Here is a 19108-nt window from a genome sequence, read left to right on the forward strand (position 1 = left end):
TTGTCAATGCCTGAGAACTTTCTTAATGATACACAAGTATCTATACATATATGTGTGTGTGTATATATATAATTTGTTGAATGATAACTAATAATATTAGGCAGTATTACTTCTACCAATGCTATAATAGCAATATGCTTTAATAACTTTCCATCAGGCAGTCTGTATAACATGGTTACAGAGATATAGACGGTCATGACCCATTCTACAATGGCATAATGGCATGCCCGAGATTCAATCATGTTGCATATATAACTAGTAGTTTGCTCAGTTCTGTTGCTGAGTCATCTCACATTGTCTGAATGGGCCATATTTTGTTTATCCATTCAGTTGATGATGGATATTTGTGTGTGTCTCCAGGTTGATGCTACTTTAAAATATTTGCCACAAGTTTTTGTATAGATATATTTTTATTTCTCCTGGATAGAATACCCAGAAATAAAATCAATGGCTTTTTGGTAATTTCTCAACAGTTTTCATAAGTGGCTATCCTATTTAGTATTCACACTTAAAATGTGTAAAAGTTCCAAATTGTGCCTAAGATTTATTATTGTAAGTCCATTTGATTTTAGCCATTCTTGTGTGTGTGGTATATCATTTTGGTTTTAATTGTCATTTCCTTGATATTGATTGGGATTTGGTAAACTGTTACTTGAAGGACAAACCTAGACCAATACCTTACTTTTGCACTTCTGTGACAGAGTTGATTAGTCGTGGTAGAGAACTCTGGATTGCCAACTCTGAAATACTTGCTACGTGATCTCTGATGGAAAATCACCTGATGACCATGATGTTGAGCATCTTTTCATGTGCTTCTTGGTCACCATATATTGCTTTTAGTGAAAAATCTATTCAGGTGCATTCATTCAAATCCATTTTCCCTTGTTTTGTTGTTTTATTGAATAGAAAGAATATATATTCTGGGTACAATTCCTTCAAAAGATTTATCTTTTGCAAATATTTTCTACCCGTCTGTTCAGTCTGTTGTTTGCCTTTTTTTTTTCTGGTTCTTTGAAATTTCAAAATTTTAAAAATTTGGTCAAATCTGTGTCAATTTTTTAAACCTATACTTCATATAACATATCAAAATTGATGGGAATTGATTTAATTAAGTGTCTTAGAAAATTTTGATATTTGTATAATAGCATAAGTTGCTGAGCAAGTAGAGGTTGGGACTGTAAAATTTGCACAGAACACATTACATACTATGGGTAAGAATAGGGTTATACTTTTAATTCTGAAATGACTCATTATTTTATAAATATTTTTAAAATATGTTTTTTAGTTGTGGATGGACACAATACCTTTATTTTATTTATTTATTTTTATGTGGTGCTGAGGATGGAACCCAGTGCCTCACACATGCTAGGCAAGTGCTTTACCACTGAGCTCAAGCTCCAGCCCATGACTATTTTATTGACATCAGTATTACTGCTTTTCTTTCACTTAATATCCTAAGGAAATTAATTCTATATCTGATTTACTTCATGCCCAAACTTGCTATTTACAGTATTTCTAGGTTCTTCATTAATGTTTTAAAACATGGAGACATATAAAGCCAAATTAATTATTGTCTGTATATTAATAAATTCTTTACTTTTAGAATAGTTTTAATATTTTGCACTTTTTTTCTCTTGTAGTAATTTTATCATCTTGACCAACTTGATATCAACAATTTAGAACATGTTCTGAAACATTGTGGAAAGTATAAGATAATCTTAAGAGAGATCAAACATGAAAAAAAATCCCTCCTACTGAATATACTTTAATGGTGATTCCTTTCTCACAAGTCCATGACTGGATGCCCACGACAGTTTAGCTGGCTTCACTAAGTACCCTGTGTTTGGGCTGTTTCTTTACAGAACTTGACTGGAACTGACCACAGCTTCTCTGAAACAATAGCAACCTGCCCACTCTGGTTGATTCAGAGGGATATCTTGAATTTACAATGCTATTTTTAAAAACCTGTTGTTTCCAAACCCACCCCTTCTGACCTACTCACTGTTTTTAATGCTGCAGGGCATATATTTACTTTCAAAAATGAAAAGTGGATTGATTCTAATTTTGTTTTGAAAGACTTTTCTTTTAGAATTTCACAACATTATTGGAAATATTTAGAGATACCCTAGGGTGTTTGTTGCAAACAGAGGATTAGAAACCATTGTCACAGAGCCAAGATTCTACTTTGCCAATGTGCAGTTCCCTCCCCTCCATGAAGGCAAATTAGTGTTGCTTTTACACAATGCTTGCATTTATTTTTTATTTTTATTTCTCACATCTGTTGCCATACATGCTTACTTCTCTTTACTCCTCGACTTTCCCAGGTAACATATATGCTACTTTACTTACAAATGTTATACTAGTTAGGCTTGCAATACATTGTATGATTTTCTATTGTCTTTACCTAAAGTCACTCAGCAGAGTTCTAACTACTAAAAACTATTGAAAGATAACTGTCATTACATGACTCAGGTTCCAAGCCATTAAACCAGAATTATTAAAAATAGATATAAAAGTATTATTTAAAGATTAAAAATTAATTTTGGAGGTACATAGATATAGCCCCCCAATACTGGAGAAATTGTCAGAAATTATCAAAAATTGCCAAATGTCACTAAATATTTCAAATTTTCATTTGGAGAAACACTCAACAAACTTATTTGGAATAAAAGGGAAAAAATCTTGCTTAATCATTTTGCTAACCACTGAAAGGAGCAATGAGGTAAGAACCAGATGAGTAAAGGGATGTAGAGAAGGCAAACCAAACATAGAGGGAATCTGTCCTGGGTGAACAGTGTGAGCCAAGGTGGAGAGCCAGGACCAGATATGTACTACAGAAAGCAAGAAGATTATACTGGCCAAAACCAAATGAGCTTTGGTAAGAAGTTATAATAGGAGAAATAATGTCTAGTAAGGTAACAAGGGACATGACTTCTGAATTTTAAATAAAGAATTGGATGATGATCTTGAAGTATAAAGTTGGTGATACTGTAGTGAAGTGAGATTTGTCTACCTCTATTTCTTTTTTTTTTCAGGACATTTTTAAAGTTTAGTTCTAGATAGTAGTATGAATCCATTTATGTAACTGTATTTATTAAGGCTGCCCAGACTGATTTTGGTTGAAGCAGAATAAACTCAGTTATGAAACCTTGGGGAACTAGTGTTGTATAGATGTGGTGTTTGGTATTTATACAATATAAAACTTCAAGTAATGAGAAATAGAATACGAATTGTTAAATTGGTAAATGCAGTCTTTCCAATAGGCAAGATATTTTCAAAATAGTAAATCTGTGGATAATAAAATAATTCAGTCTTGCAATCCTAACCTCGAGGGTCAGGCATGTTTTGGAATTCACAAATTTGAGGCATTTTAGAAAAGTATTAGACCAAATGTTATATAACCTCTTTAGTGAGTTCTTGCCCAGTAAGCACCACTTAACTAAGCACATTTCCACAGTGAAGCATGTCAGTAGTTATACTGAGCAGGCTCAGAGACAGACGAAATGGATTCAGGATGGTTCAGAGTTTTGTTGCCAAATTTGTTTGAGATGAACTTGGGGGAAAAAAAAACATACAAAGGTTTTTGGATTTCTGAATGATGGCTAAAGAACTATGGCTAAAGGATGGCTAGCAATCATGGAACAACTGCTATGTGCCAGCTTTAAGTTTGTACCATTTCCCCTCATCTTTGTAAATAACACAGCAAGAATGGTGGCTGTTATCCATTGTTTACAAAGCAGGAGGCTTAGGTGCAAGCGTGTCCAGGGAGTTGCCAGAGTGATGAGTTAACCATTATCTCATAGTGATGATAACAGTTGGATTTGAACCCTGTTCCTTCTGGCTCCAAAGACAATGTTGTTTCCTTACTGTCTGGTCAAGACCTTTAGTTAGTGTGATTATCTGTTCCTATTGCATCATTGATTTAAAAAAAAATGTCTTGAGAATTGAAGTAATGTCTCCCTTCTCACCTTTCACAGTCTCTCTGGGAAAGTTGATCCAATTGTCACTGATAATCTAATGACACTCAGTTGAGTCTGTACCCCAGTCCTGAGCATCACACTTAGATACTCAACTCCCTGTTGGGCGTCTCCATGTAATTGTCTCATTGACATAGTGAGCTCCCAATGGAATTCGTCCACTTTCTCCTTAACCATTTTCTTCCTTCCAGCATTCCCTAATTTACTACCTTTGCCACCAGAAACCTTCCTTCTCCTCTCCCTTTCCAACTTTATCCATGACCAATTCCTGTAGCTGTGGTGTTAGAAAGCAGAACATAAAGGGCTAAAGGTTTTCAAAGTGTAATAATTCAGAGTTTTTTGTTGTTGTTGTTGTTTTTGTTTTTTTGTTAGTGGTGGGGAGATTAGTACCAGGGATTGAACCTGAGGGCACTCAACTCCTAACCACATCCCCAGCCCTTTGTATTTTTTATTTTGAGGCAGGGTCTCACTAAGTTTCTTAAGGCCTTGCTAAGTTGCTGAGTCTGGCTTTGAACTTGCAATCCTCCTGCCTAAGCCTCCCAAACTGCTGGAATTATAGGTGTGCTTCACTGTGCCTGGCAGTAATTCAGTTTTACCAATAAGGAGATCCAGGTCCTTTCAGTAGGAGGTGAAACAGAAAGCCTAAATTCTATTACCTGCTTGATAATAAACTACCAAGTATTGAAACCACACAACATTACTTTTCATTCTCAGCTGCTTTTTATGGTATTAAGTCCATTTTCCTCATTGCTATTTAAAAAATTATTATTTAATTTTGTAATACTTGAGACTGAACCTGAAGGTACTTTGCCACAGAGCTACATCCCCAGCCCTGTTAATTTTATTCTGAGCCTGAGTCTCAATAAACTGCTCAGGCTGGCCTCCCGTGTGGAATTCTGCTTTAGCCTCTCTCATTGTTGGGATTACATGTGTGTGCCACCGTGCTGGGCTTATTGAAGTCCATTTTTTTAATATCAAAATTGGCTACATTTTGGGCACATTTGGGCATGTCTGTTATGAGCCTTGCAAAGTTGAGAACATACTTTCCCAGAACAATGCTCTAGCAACTAACCCTTGCTGCAAATTTTGGTGGGATGCAAAACAGGTAAAGTAACAGCCACATATTTTTGTTTGTTTCCATCATTAGGCAAAAAGCCAAGCCTTAAAGTCCACATCAATACCACCAGTGACTCCATCCTCTTGAAGTTCCTACGTCCAAATCCAAATGTAAAGCTTGAAGGATTTCTGCTGGGATATGGCAGCAACGTATCTCCAAACCAGTACTTCCCTCTTCCCACTGAAGGGAAATACACAGAAGCTGTAGTTGGTAAGGTATTTGGGGATCAGGCTCAGAAAAAAGGGAGGTAATGGTTGTAACAAAATCTTGAGATTTGTGTATCCATTTCTTCTACATCCTTGACTGGACCAAATGCTAGAATCACAAATCATCTTCATAATTGTTGCAACCCATAGCACAATTCTTTATATTAAAAGTTTTACTGCATGAGAAAATAATAATTATCTTTATTGACATTGTACCTGTAATCCCTCCCACATAGCTTAATGCATAAGGGAAAAAATTATCTGAAATAACTAGACTTATTCCTCTGTAATGTAATTTATTTACATAGTCTAACTTGCCTTATGCTGTCTTTCCTCCCTTCTGGTAGAAGGTAACAGCCACAACTTTTTAAGTGTTTCTTTATAAAAGATTACCTTTAAAAAGAAAAAAATATTGCATATTTTAAAATTTAGCATATTTCAGACAAAAACATGAAAGTTTTTCTATATATTATGAAATTGTATATATCTTTGAAAATATTTTAATCGCCTCCAGATGCAATTTGAGCATGTGGGTCACCTTCAAGACTTCTCCAGAAATAAATTATTTGCAAATAAAATCCCTTTAATTTTTTTTTTTAAAAAGAGGCTCTCTGTTGTGAATACTTTGAAAATCCATGATGAGATTTATATTTTGTTCCACTGCTAGGTTTGTTGCTCAAGAGGCTTTCTATGAACTTCAGAAGTTCAATGCTATAAGTTCAACCACTTTATACCAGCTCTGGAATCTACACATATATGCAGAGAATGTTGAAGATAAATCTGTTTTGTCCAGCTTCTTTTTTCTCCTAGAGAAGTCTCTATTGTATTTGAAAAACGAGCAAGAGGATAATACTGTCAGTTAAACATGTAGACTAGATTTTATATAAGATAATCACTTCAAAGCAAATCTACTTTTTAATCAAAAATTTGTGAGAATTAGCACTTTGGAAAAAATACAATAATACTAATCTTTTCACATGAACCATAAATAATTTGAATGTTTGCAAATATTTCCTACTCCATTCATGCAAAAGATGTAGGCTCAACTTCACACAAAAGCACCAGAAGCACTCTCTACTCAGCACTAGAAGTCACATTTCACTTTGATAGATTTTTATTTGATTGTGTAAATTGGGAATTTGGTCAATTGAAAACTTACTTTCTATATCAGATGAATTCAATCTTAAAGTAATAGGAGTCAAATTACTAATAATATGTGTATGTGCAGAAAAATAAAATTTCTAGCATGAATATTTTAATCTTTCACACTTTCAATAATAAAGACTGATCAAATGAACTAGGAAATTTTTATTTATTTACAGTTGCTTTCATCCTTTAAATTTTTTATCATAGAAAATTTCAAACATAGGAGAGAGCATCTTGTGATGAGCCCTTAAGTTTCATCATGCAGCTTGAATACATACTACTGATTTGCTAATCTTGTTCTATGTATTCTTTCATACAAACATTTTTTTCTTTTTGGCTGGTGTATTTTAAAGCATATTCAGACATTTCATTTTAATCTGAAAGTGCTTCATTATGCATCTCTAATCATAGAAACATATTTTAATAGTGTCATGCCTTTATTATAATAACATTTTATACCTAGTTCATACTTAAATTTCTCTGTTGATCTTAAAACTAGCTTTTCAGGGTTGATTTATTGGAATCAGGATTAAACAAGGCCTATGTGTTACATTTGATCATGTCTCTTAAGTTTCTTCCTTTTCTTTTGATTTCTAGAGAAATTTGGTGGTTTAGCATATAGAATTCCACATTCTTTAATTGGTAGCTCCTATTCTGGAATTTTTGAACTAGTTCCTTTATCCCTGTGTTTTCTATGAAAAGATAATCGGATCTGGGGGCTGTTTTAGATTTGGGTTTTATTTGGGGGTGAGAAATACTAGTTTATAAAGTGGTACTATGTGATTCCTAGGGACTCACAAGAAGAGGTACATAATGGCTGTCTGTCCCACTTCCTGACCCTAAGACTGTTTGGTGTGCATGTTTAGACATTCTATTCTGATTTATCCATTTTAAAATTATTTTGAGTTTTAATATCTGATGATGATCTTTGCTCAGATCCATTATTTTATACAAGGGTTGTAAAATGACAATTTTCTAATTCTAGCATTCCTTATGCCTTTTTAAGCTGATGATAAAGAAGATTTTTCTCTCTTCTGTCATCTACTTTTTCATTTCCTTTGTATGTTTTTAGGGAAAATGGCATACAATTCTCATTGCTATGAGTTGGTTCCCTGGTAACCTCCAGTGATCACTAATAATATAGTTCATTTAGGATCAATAAGAATGTATTGATTTTTTTAATATATTGATAGGTTTTTTTTAAAATCAATATATCACTTCTCCATCTCCTGAGATTCTTCTCAATGACTAACCTGACAATGGTCATTTATTTACTCTGGGAAATATTAAACTATGACTTTCTTAAAGTCGAGGTTTATGTCGTATTCTCTGGTTATTCACATCAGAATGATTTATGTTGAGTAGATAGGTAATAAATATTTGTGGTACAGATTTGAATGGACACAAATCTGTGTAGAATATTTAGACTGTAGGAGGCCATGGGAGACTGTTTAATCTCAGATCCATTATTTTATACGAGGGTTGTAAAATGACAATTTTCTAATTCTAGCATTAATTAATTTAATCTAAGCTCTGATGTCAGGTAAGTAAACATCTGAGCCATCCAGAATAGATATAACATAGATAGGACTCTGTGTATCTAAAAGAACTTTAGGGACAAAGACTCCAGAACTCTTAGGACTTTATTCCAGGGGGCATTTAAAAAAACTCTTACCCATACTTTATATCACTGTATTTATTTTTTTAGTCCCCTTTCTCTTCTTGTAGTCTAGTGGAAGTGGAAACACATTCCTCTTACATATTTCTTTTTTTTCTTGTATGCCAAGGAATATTTGTTCTTTTCCTTTTATTACTTCAAAATGGACTTGTGTTCCAAGTGTTATTTTTGGTTGCTAAAATTGATTATTATGGTTTCCCATGATTGTGTTTGCTTTAATTGCTCTTAACTGATTAAACAGCTCTGTATCAGCTTTCTGTTGCTGCTGTAACAAAGTACCACAAACTTGGTGGCTGAAAACATTACAAATACCTTACCTTGTGGTTGCGGGTCAGAAGTCCAACATGGGTCTCAGTGAGCTAAATTCCAGGTGTCGACAGAGCTGCATTCCCTTTTTGAGGCTCTGAGGAATTTTGCCTTTTTCACCTTCCACAAAGTGCCTGCTTTCCTCTTTTACTTGAGAGTCAACAACATGAATCAAGCTCCTCTCATAACATGTCACATCATCCTGACCGATTCTCTTTCTCTTGTACCATCAGTGGTTCTTGTGATTGTCTTGAGCCCACATGGCAAATTCAGGATACTCTCCCTATTTTAAGGCTGGTTGATTGGCAACCTTAATTCTATCTGCACCTTTAATTCTTCTTTGTCACATAACCTCATGCATTCACAAGTTCTGGACATTAGGATGTGGGCTATCTTTGCTAGGCTGTTATCCTGTCTGCCACAAGCTATATGTTTGAAATTTGTGTTTCTATTCGATTGCCTTTATGTACCAGATTATTCTAACATCCTTCTTGAATCTGTTCATTTGAAACAGGTCTATTTTTTACTGATGTGATGTGGCCAGGTTAGTAAATTCATGATCATAAAGTGATGAATTGAAATCCCTTAGTTCAAGGTGGAGTATGAGAGCAAAGGATTTTTATGTCTTTATGGAAAGAAAGCATCACTTACAGCTCCTACTCTTCCTTTTGAAATGGAATAGTAGCATTTTTTTTCAGTTGCACTGAAATGTACCAAAATTACTTTGATTATCAAACGAATACTAAGCCTCATTGCCTGACACATCTCATATGTTGAATGGTTTATTTATTATTATGTCTCATTTTGCTATGGAAATGTTCGAGAAATATTCTGAAATGTTCAAGTTAATATTTAGTGCTTTGTATACTAATATTTCAAACAATCATTTATACATGTATTTTAATATCTATCAAGTATAGACAGATATTTTCAAGTTACTTATAGGTCTGACATGCAAAATAAAAAATGAAATAATGCCTTTTTCTGTTTTGGAAGTTCATATTCATATGAAATTTCTATAAAAATTGACTGAAAATTTTAGAGGACTAACTGCAGCAGTAGGAAAAAAAAAAAAACTAGTATTGCCCTAGGTTGCTGGGACTAAATATTAATGGCCAAGAGAGTCCTGCTATGATTGAAAAAGCAGGATTCCCATTTAATATGTCCTCTAGGTCCCCACATTCTTCTTTTCTGACTCTCATCCTGAATGTTCTCACTTCTGGTGTACATTTTTAAGTTTTCACTTCTTTTATCTTCAGCTGCCAATAATTTTGCAAATATCCAATAAAATAAAAAATGAGGACTCTAATATTGAACGTTAAGACTCATACCTTATGATGTTCAGTTGACCTCTAAGATCTGAGTCACATGGGAAAGACGTTATAGACGGACCACCAGTTGTAAGTGGAAGTTGAAGAGTTTTATTTTGCTATTCTTCTTGTAGGAAAGATTTCAATAAAAAGAAAAATATCGTAGCTTTACCACTACCACAAATTCTGAAGGTTTGTCTTCCAGCCAAGTGTTAGGAATCCAACAGGATTAATAAGGGTAAGGGTTTTAATTTTCATGTACTTCCCCTGTTAACCCACATGTTCATTTCCCTGAGAGCACAATTTCACACACTCAGTATAGGCCTCTCAGCTGCACTCCCCAGGCAACAATGTGCCTCTAACTCCTCAGAGTGATTCTGGGGTTAGGGAAGAGGGGACAAAATGCTAGTGCCCTGTAAACCTTCTGAACTGGAAAGAGGCCTGGGCCAGAATGCTAGAACAGTGTTCTGGGAAACTCAGCCTCTTCCTGAGAGATGTAGAGAAAGAATTCTAGTACTTTTGAGTTAGACCTGAGTTAAAAATTGAACATCACTAGTTATTGTGCAGTAGTTTTGAGTAAGTCATTTAATTCTGTAAGAGAGTTTCATTTCTGTCATATATAAAATAGAGGATAAACTTTTAGAAACGATGTAAGACTATGGATGAATTAGATAAAGCAGCTAGAATAGATTCTAGCTCAGAGTATTCATGCTTTATAAATTTTGTCAGTTGCTGCTATAATAAACTGAGATAGTCAATCTAAACTTTTCCGAGCTTTGTCTCAATTGCCAATGATGATTATGCTAAATCTCCACTGAAGTTCTAATCAGTTCTAAGATTTTAGTGCCTAGGTTGAAAAACCTTGGTCTGAGTGGTGCCCTGTGGTTTGATTTTATTATGTATTATGGGGTGGGGAGTTGGTGCCAGTAAAATCATAGCAGTAAATTATTTTAGTAGAACTGTTGGTTTCTGAAAAGAAGTAGTCATACTCATCTTTCTATCATACCCCAGGTATGCTTTTTTGATAGGGACAACTCTCAAAATAAAATTAAGAGACAAGCAAAAATCTCTCTTCTGCAGTCATCATCTTTTTTTTTTTTGCTGGTTGGGGGGCGGTACCAGGGATTGAACTCAGGGGCACTCAACCACTGAGCCACATCCCCAGCCCTATTTTGTATTTTATTTACGGACAGGGTCTCACTGAGGTGCTTAGCGCCTTGATTTTGCTGAGGCTGGCTTTCAACTCGTGACCCTCCTGTCCCAGCCTCCCAAGCTGCTGGGATTATAGGCATGTGCTACTATGCCCAGCCAGTCATTATCTTTTAATCATTAGGTGGAGATCCTTGTATCAAAGCTGCCATTTACTTTTGGTGAATAGAATTCACCAAAATTCTTGGAATTTCATAGCTGTGGCCTCCAAAGAAGAATATGATGACTCCCCCAATCTCAATCTCTAGATTTTACTTTTCTTTTTTTTTCCAATATATTTTTTAGTTGTAGTTGAACACAATACCTTTACTTTATTTACTTATTTTTGTGTGGTGCTGAGGATCAAACCCAGCGCCTCACAAGTACTAGGTAAGTGCTCTACCACTGAGCCACAACTCTAGCCCTAGATTTTACTTTTCTAACCTTATTCTAATAAAGCATTTTTTTAGTAAGAACATAGCAAGAATTTTGACCTGCCCTCCATGGATCAAAATAAGAGGATGACAGTTTCATTTTCTAAACGATGATAAATTTATCTCAGCAAGTTCAGATCAAAGATTAATAGTTTCTTAATCTGAGATTTATTACTTTCTTTTATTTCGCAAGGGAAGCTTTTCAAACAGTTTTGAATAAAGTTTACTTACGGTTATTGATTCAGATATGAATAAATATAAATTATGTGCTTATAAATTTTAATGCAATTGATAGTCCTGTATATTAGTAATACTCTTTTCAAGTTTTATGCTTAATTTTAGTTTGTATAGAAAGCTGAAACAAAAGCACATTTTTTTCCTTCTATGACCACAACTCAGAACTTTGGCTCTCTTTTTTCTATCTTTGTCACAAAAATGTTTAAGCATGCTCTATTCATTTACAGAAGTGGGATGAAGTATAAATAATGGAGATTGCTACTACTTATTATACTGAAGGATAAATATCACAAGAAAGATGGCTGTGGATTTACTGGAAGAAAGTTGCTAGAAGTAGAGGTTGAAGATAAATAACTGAAGGAACTATATAGAGAATTAAATATATTTTAAAAATAATTGGAGAAAAAAAGAAACAGGAGAAAACAATAGGAGGAAACGATATAGTGCCAGCCATTAAAACCAGCTGAGCACCCTCTTCTCTGGCAGAATCCCTGGAGAATTAGCAAGGCTGAGGCAGGAGGATTGCAAGTTCAAAGCCAGTTGTAGGGTCTCTACAACTTTTAGCGAGACCCTATCTCAAAATAAAATATAAAAAGGACTGAGGATGTGGCTTGGTGGTTAAGCACCCCTGGATTCAATCCCTGGTACAAACAAACAAACAAAAAAGGAGTTATGAAAGAAGAGAGCAAGGCAGCTGCCAACTGGGAAATAAGAAGCCATCCCCAAATGTGGATGAGATAGTTACTGTGCAGGTGGCGGTATTTGTTCCTTCTTACCCATAAAGAAACTGAAGCTCCAAATGTTAAAACTTCCTAAGGTTATCTAGCTAGTAAATAGTAGTTCCAGGGACTGGAGTTGTAGCTCAGTGGAAGAGCTCTTGCTTAAAATATATGAGGCACTGGGTTAGATTCTCATCACCACATATAAATAAATAAACGTCCATCAACAACTAAAAAATAAAATAAAAATAAAAAAATAAATCATTCTGGGATTTAAACCCAGGAATATGGCTTGAGAACTTGAGCTCTGAACTACTATATTCAATTGAGGGAATTTTATCTGATGTTTTGCTTCTACAATATCCTATAAAAAGTTTTTTTTTTAAAAGGTCATATATTATGGCTACTTAATTCACAAAGATTTAAATGAATTAAAATATGTTCTGTACTTACTGGGCCCCCAAAACTTGTTCACCTCTTCCATCACCATCTCTATGGATTATGTGGGGCCCATCTGTCAAGTGCTACCTCATCTGCTCTGCATAAGGCCAGCTTTCACCAGAGCAGAAAACATTGGTGTCCCTTTCCGTAAATATCCTAGAGACTGAGCATTTTCTTTAGCGTGAATGTTAATGAATTGCTGTTTGCTTTTATTTTCATATTTTTGCTTTTTTTCTGCTTTTGAGAGGAGTCTCACTGTGCTGCCCAGGCTGGCCTCAAATCCCCAGCTTTAGTGGCCCTGCCTCAGCCTTCCAAATAGCTGGGGAAAAAAAAAAAAAACAGGCACATGTTATAGCATCCAGTTCTAGCATCACTCAAGGAACTGCTATTTGCTTTTTTGTCATTTCTGCCCCAACACTTACCCAAATAGAAAACTCCCAAGAGCTAATGACCTTACATTGCTTTTGACCTTCAATGTTGTCTTGAATTTAGAAACACAATAAATAAATGAATGAGTGAGAAAGAGGAAAGTTTGAGACTTAGGAAGTCTAAAACAGCGGTGGGTACCATTTAAGATGGATTCTTCTTTTGTTTGAAACTGTCTTCAAAATGTCATCTAATTCTTTGTTATTTCCCTGGAAATGGACTTATCATTTGGGAAGTATTTGGCTTTAAATCTTCAAATGAAATCCAAACTTTTCATTAAAAAAATTAGGAATCAGAGAATCATTTGATTTCCTTCCAAGGCACAAAGTTAAGCAGAACTGAAGTAAACTTCAAAAGGGCTTTTTAAAGGTATTGGCCTAGTGGGTACCAATTTTTTAAATAAATGCATGCCATCACTTAAACAATTCACCATGAGTTTCTAGCAGAAAGGCCTATGTTAATAATAGGTAACCATTTCACTATACTTTAGTATCTTAACATCTTTTCAAAGTTCTGTTTTTTCTACTGGATTCAACTACAAGGATTTTCACGGTTTGCCTGTACTCACCAAATGATAAACTATCTCCAATCTATCTTTTCTTGGAAATACAATAAAACAAATTCATAATATCTCAATATAAAGTACATTCTTTTTTTCAAATGTAATACACAGTACACTGAGACCAACATCTAACTTTATTTAAAGTTCACTTTCAGTTATATTTAAAAGTATCCCCTAAATTGGCTAATGGTTCCAATAGGATATATTATCCAAGATTCACTGCAAGAATCTGCCTATAGAGAAGGAGTCTTATTTGGACAGATAACCCTCTAATTGTTCCTTTTATTGGCAGTTATCTAGAAAACAGATGTATAAGATAGTGTTTATATTTTAGATTTTCATTCAGTTTTAGGCATACATCTCAAAACCAAGGAACATAGTCATATCGGCTTTCCTAATGGTCCATTTTATTTCTCTTTATATGTTTCACTTTTCTAAGATTCTCGGTTCTCTTTGGCACATGTGAGTCATACCAAGTGCCATCCATGAAGGTCAACATTCAGTTAGATTCTGTTTTGTATTGTTCCCTGTGAAGTAGATACTCTTATGATCCTCTTCATCCTCATGAAGACAGTGAAGACGGTTGACAGTGTGTATAATTTCATCTTGTCACGTCTCACCAACTGAATGTAGGCTTCTTGGGGCCAGAGTTGAGTCTCATTCTTCCCATATACTCTACAATCAGGGTCAATATGTCTACAGCTGTGGTAGCTGCACCCTGACTTTTCTGGAGAAAGGTTTCCTATCAACAAAATAAAAAGTCTCTAGTGATCTGTAGCGGAAATCTACAACTGGGTTGTAGGGGAAAATCATTCAACAGGGTTTAGGAGTTGACTCTACCCTCTTGGTTAAGTAGCTATCATGGTTTATCTGTCACAGTCATGCTTTCCACTGTTATAACATAATTGTCAACTATGCTTCCCATTCTCTTAACCACATCCCAGTTTACTTGGAAAATGACATGCTCAATCTACATCATTCTTAGCATGATCACCAAATCTTTCACAATTGGGTCCCAAAGTGATAGCCCAGCCTTTTCTTCTGCCACTGGGAACACTGTGTCAAGAAAAGAGGAGGAAAAAATCAAGGGAATTTGGCCACAAGTTCATCTCTCCTGAGTTCCATTCACCAGGTGGGCACATAGTAGCTGAGTGAACATATATTGGGTGGAGGGTATTATCAGCCTGTTAGCTGATGATTTAATATTTTTGAGCACTTACAATGTTCTGTGCTAAGGAGTTTATGGGAATGGTCATTATATCCTTATAGCCACCCTGTGAAGTAGATACAATTATGATCCTCATCATCCTAAGGAAGACAGTGATTCCCCAGGAGGTTGAGAAATCTACAAGCAGCAGGTTGAATCCTGTGCCTTTGGCCACCGTGCCCTGGTGCTTTCCCCATGGCATGTCAGTGTTCTGGTATTGCTGAACTCATCTTGTGGGGTAATTCCTACTGCTCTATCTGCACATGGTGATGCTGACTAGAGCATTTAAAAGAAAGAAAAAAACCTTACTGATTTGAAGGCTTTGACTTTAGAGACCATCTGAGATCTAATGTGACCTAGGCTTATTACTTGAAAGAAAAATATACAAATGAAGTCCGGAGTTTTCAGTAGTCCTTCCTGGAGAGAAAATATTAACAAAGTGCTGAGTTCATTGGAAAATGTGCGTGTGCATGTATGGGCTCTACTTCAAAAGCAAGCCATTGCCAAATCTTAAACCATTTAATGGACAACACCCCACACTAAATTTCTCTGTGGGGTGCAAATATAAAATACAGACAAAGAAAATACTACAGACAACAAAGCCAACAATTTTAATGTCTACCAGGTCTTCTAAACTAGAAAAGGATGTGTACTGTCTGTTGGAACAAGTGGGTAAGATGAATTGTTTATTAAATATTTTTGATGTCAGTGAGAATTTGTCAAGAGTGTGAAAGTGAATCAGGGTTAATTTGGGACAGTGACTGAATGAGATGGTCCCAACTCTGTGCCAGGATGACAGGAAATGAGATTACCTGAAACAGCAGACTTGTGACCAGTGTGTAGAGTCTGGGAGTCAAAGGGTCAGGTCAGTGCTGGTTTCATGAGCAGGTGACCAATGCCCTCAGAGGACCCATGTTCAAGGTTTAATGTAGTGCTGTTGCAAACTTGAATTTTTTAATACTTCTATCTTTCCATGTTGTCTTGGGAGGTCCTATGGGACAATGGCACATGTGCTAAGGACATGGAGTCTGGTCTCTTGTGCCAGCTCCTCCCATAGTTTGGTTCTCAACTCTCTTGTCCCCCAGACTCTGGTGCCCTTGTTGTCTGGCTACACTTCTACTTCCCACTCTGCTTGGCAATTTGGACTGGCCTCTACCTCAAGCAGGGGACTCAAGAGGGGTCAGAATGTACACACCCTGGGGTGACACCTGGCTGGACAGAATGGCAGCAGTTCTTGCACACACTGGCAGTGTCACTGTGCATTCAGTAGGGGATCTGGAGGGAGCACACAGTATGTCTCAGTACAGATTTTGCAATCACTTGAGGCTTATAGGTCAGGGTAGCAGACCCGTGGGAAGGGAAGGTACAGATGGGGGATAAAGCATTTGGATCTTGGGACTGCCAGTGGTGGAAGATGGTCTTAGTCCATTTTCTGTTGCTGTAAAACACTGGGTAATTTATCAAGAAAAGTGATTGATTTTTGTCCCATTGTTCCGAAGGGTGGGCAGTTCAAGACTGAGTGGCTGCATCTGGTAAAGGCCTCATGCTGCATCATAATATGGTGGATGGTACCAAATGGGGGTGGCTATGTGGGGATGGTGAAGAGGTGCATGCAAAAGAGAACATGTGTGTATGAGAGAGTGAGGCAAAGTGGCAGGCTCACCTGAAAACCACCCGCTCTCCAGATAACTAATCCTGTCTCATGAGAGTGAGAACTCCCACAAGACTGAACCAATCCATCGGTGAGGCTAATGTCCCCATGATATGATCACTTCCTGTTAAGCTACATCTTTTAGCACTTCTACACTGAGGAATTAAGCCTCAATGAAAGTTTTGCTGGGGACAAATTATAAATCCTACATAATGCCATGCTGTTGGGGTTTGGAGTAAGGTGGGGTATGGAGAGGTAGAATGAAGGTCTGTACTCACCTGCACAAATTAACTAGCAAAAAAACACCATGATGAGTCAAGACAGACAGTGGAAGAAAGAAAATATTTCATATTTTAGTGTCTTTAATAGTATTCTTTTTCTCTGCATTTTTTCTTCTTTTTTTGTGGTACAGGGCATTGAACACAGGGTGGCACTCTATCAGTGAGCCACATATTCAGCCTCTTTATTTTTTATTTTGAGACAGGGTTTTGCTAAATTTCCCAGGCTGACTTTGAACTTGTGATTCTCCTGCCTCAACCTGCCAAACTGCTGGGATTCCAAGTATGTGCTGCCAAGCCCAGTTTTTAATAGGGGTGTCATCTTTTAATTTTGTATGGGACCAACAAATAATATAGCTGGACCTGAATGAAGTGTGTGTTTTCAATAGCACTGCCTCTCAAACACTCACCAAATGAAAGAAATTTCCAATAATGTCTCCTTCAAAGGAATGTATCTTTGCAGTGACCTTCTGTATGGAAAAAGAGTATGTGCATCTTCTCTTCCAGACAACCTTGGTAGGTTGAGGGTGGTGAAGGAGTATAGCAGAGCTTTGGTAGCACACTGAAAGGAGAAGTCCTGTGTTTTAGTCAGCTTTTTTTTAATGTCTGTGATCAAAAGATCTGAGAAGAAAACAAAAAGGACTCATGGTTTCAGAGATCTCTGTCCATAGATGATCATAGCTCAGTCCATAGCTCTGGGCCCAAGGTGTGGCAGAACATCATGGTGGAAGGGTGAGGCAGAGAAAAGCAGCTCAGGACATGACACCAGGAAGCAAAGCATCAAGGACAAAATAGAAACTCCAAAGGCACGCTCCCAGTGACTTACCTCCCCTAGTCATACCCTACCTTCCTACAGTTATCCAATTAATACTTATCGGTGGGTTAATTCACAAGTTAAGTTAAAGACTCTTATAACCCAACAATTTCACCTCTGAAAATTCTTCCATTACCTAATCCAAGAGCTTTGGGGTACAGCATATAACTAAACCATAACTAAATTCTTTCTCCCCAAATAGCCTGCCTTCCTGCTCCCCTCTACACCCTCTCTTCCACTCACTGACTCCACAACATGGAGATGCAGAGCTGCTCAGTGCTGTCATCAACCCTGAACAACTTCACTTATAACACATACATCAACATAAGCTCTAAGTTTCCTTTGGAACAGGTCTGTGAGCGTTCTGGAATCCCATCAGTGACAGTGTTCCTGCTCATTTTTGTGCTTGCTGTGTAACGTGGCTGGATAAACTTGTCCCATCCCAGGGGCCCGAAGACTGCATTTTAAAGGCTAAAAGAAGTCAGAATTCTCTTTGAGCCAGGGGGCATAACAGTATGTCCTGTCAAACTGGGTGTGGGCTCATTATTCAGCAGATTTTGTACTGTTCAATGGAAATAATTACCAAATACTGTAGGATTTGCTTTAAAATTTCCTTTCCAATTATTTTTTCAGGCAAAGAAGGGAAAGATTTGTTATTCTACACTAAAACACAACTGTTTATAAGAAAAATGTAACAATAACAACAAAAGTTCTGTAAGTAGTCTCATCACAGACTAACTATCCAATTAAAATTTGAGCTTTCAAAAATATTATTTATTTTGATAACAGTGCAATTTCCCAGCCCCTAAATATTTTTTCATTCTTCTTACAAAGCCTCAAGCTTCCTGCATTTTGATTCTAAGCCTCTGGTACTAAAGGGAGAGAAGAATAGATTCATTCTTTCTTTCAGAACATATTTATTGAGCAATTGTGAATTTTCCAGGCTTAAAGGTACATAAATGAGTAAAGCTTGAATGGGGAATGTGTGTGGCCCAGGTCCAGATGATCTTCAGCCACAAACTTTTTCCACAGGGGATTAGAAATACTTTAAAAGATTGAGGACTATGTGAGTTTGTGATGATTATAATTCTATAGACATTCTTTTTTATGTACAACTAAGGATAATGTGTGCTATTGAACTAATTTATTTATTAAAAATACTAAAGTTTTATTCATAAATTTAGTAAACATAGTAGAGTTAGTGCAGCACTAATATTATGCTATTCTGTATTCTACTTGAACATCTGGCAACCATGAGACTTTACAAAGCTACAATTTAGCATATGCCCAAGGAGACAATGGGATTTCCACAATTTTCTAAAGAAGTACTCCATTCGTGGTTGGTTGGTTGGTTTTTCCAAAAGGGACCCCCGCCTTCCTAAAAAGGAATCAGTGATGTTCTTGGATTGAG

General features: G+C 36.3%; 1 protein-coding gene across 21 annotated transcripts in view; it reads left to right on the forward strand.

The window, feature by feature from the left end:
• Positions 1-19108, forward strand: part of Abi3bp (ABI family member 3 binding protein) — a 247636-nt gene that overhangs the window by 55382 nt on the left and 173146 nt on the right. For all 21 annotated transcript variants that reach the window (XM_046455259.2, XM_046455247.2, XM_046455248.2 and 18 more), the window contains exon 2: positions 5125-5304. In XM_046455259.2, the coding sequence (XP_046311215.1) occupies positions 5125-5304 (180 nt within the window). The remainder of the gene's footprint in view (positions 1-5124; positions 5305-19108) is intronic.

This window comes from Marmota monax, unplaced genomic scaffold (genome assembly GCF_021218885.2).
Source record: "Marmota monax isolate L192 unplaced genomic scaffold, Marmota_monax_Labrador192_F-V1.1 WCK01_AAM20220418_F8-fsc00053, whole genome shotgun sequence".
Lineage (NCBI taxonomy): Eukaryota > Metazoa > Chordata > Mammalia > Rodentia > Sciuridae > Marmota > Marmota monax.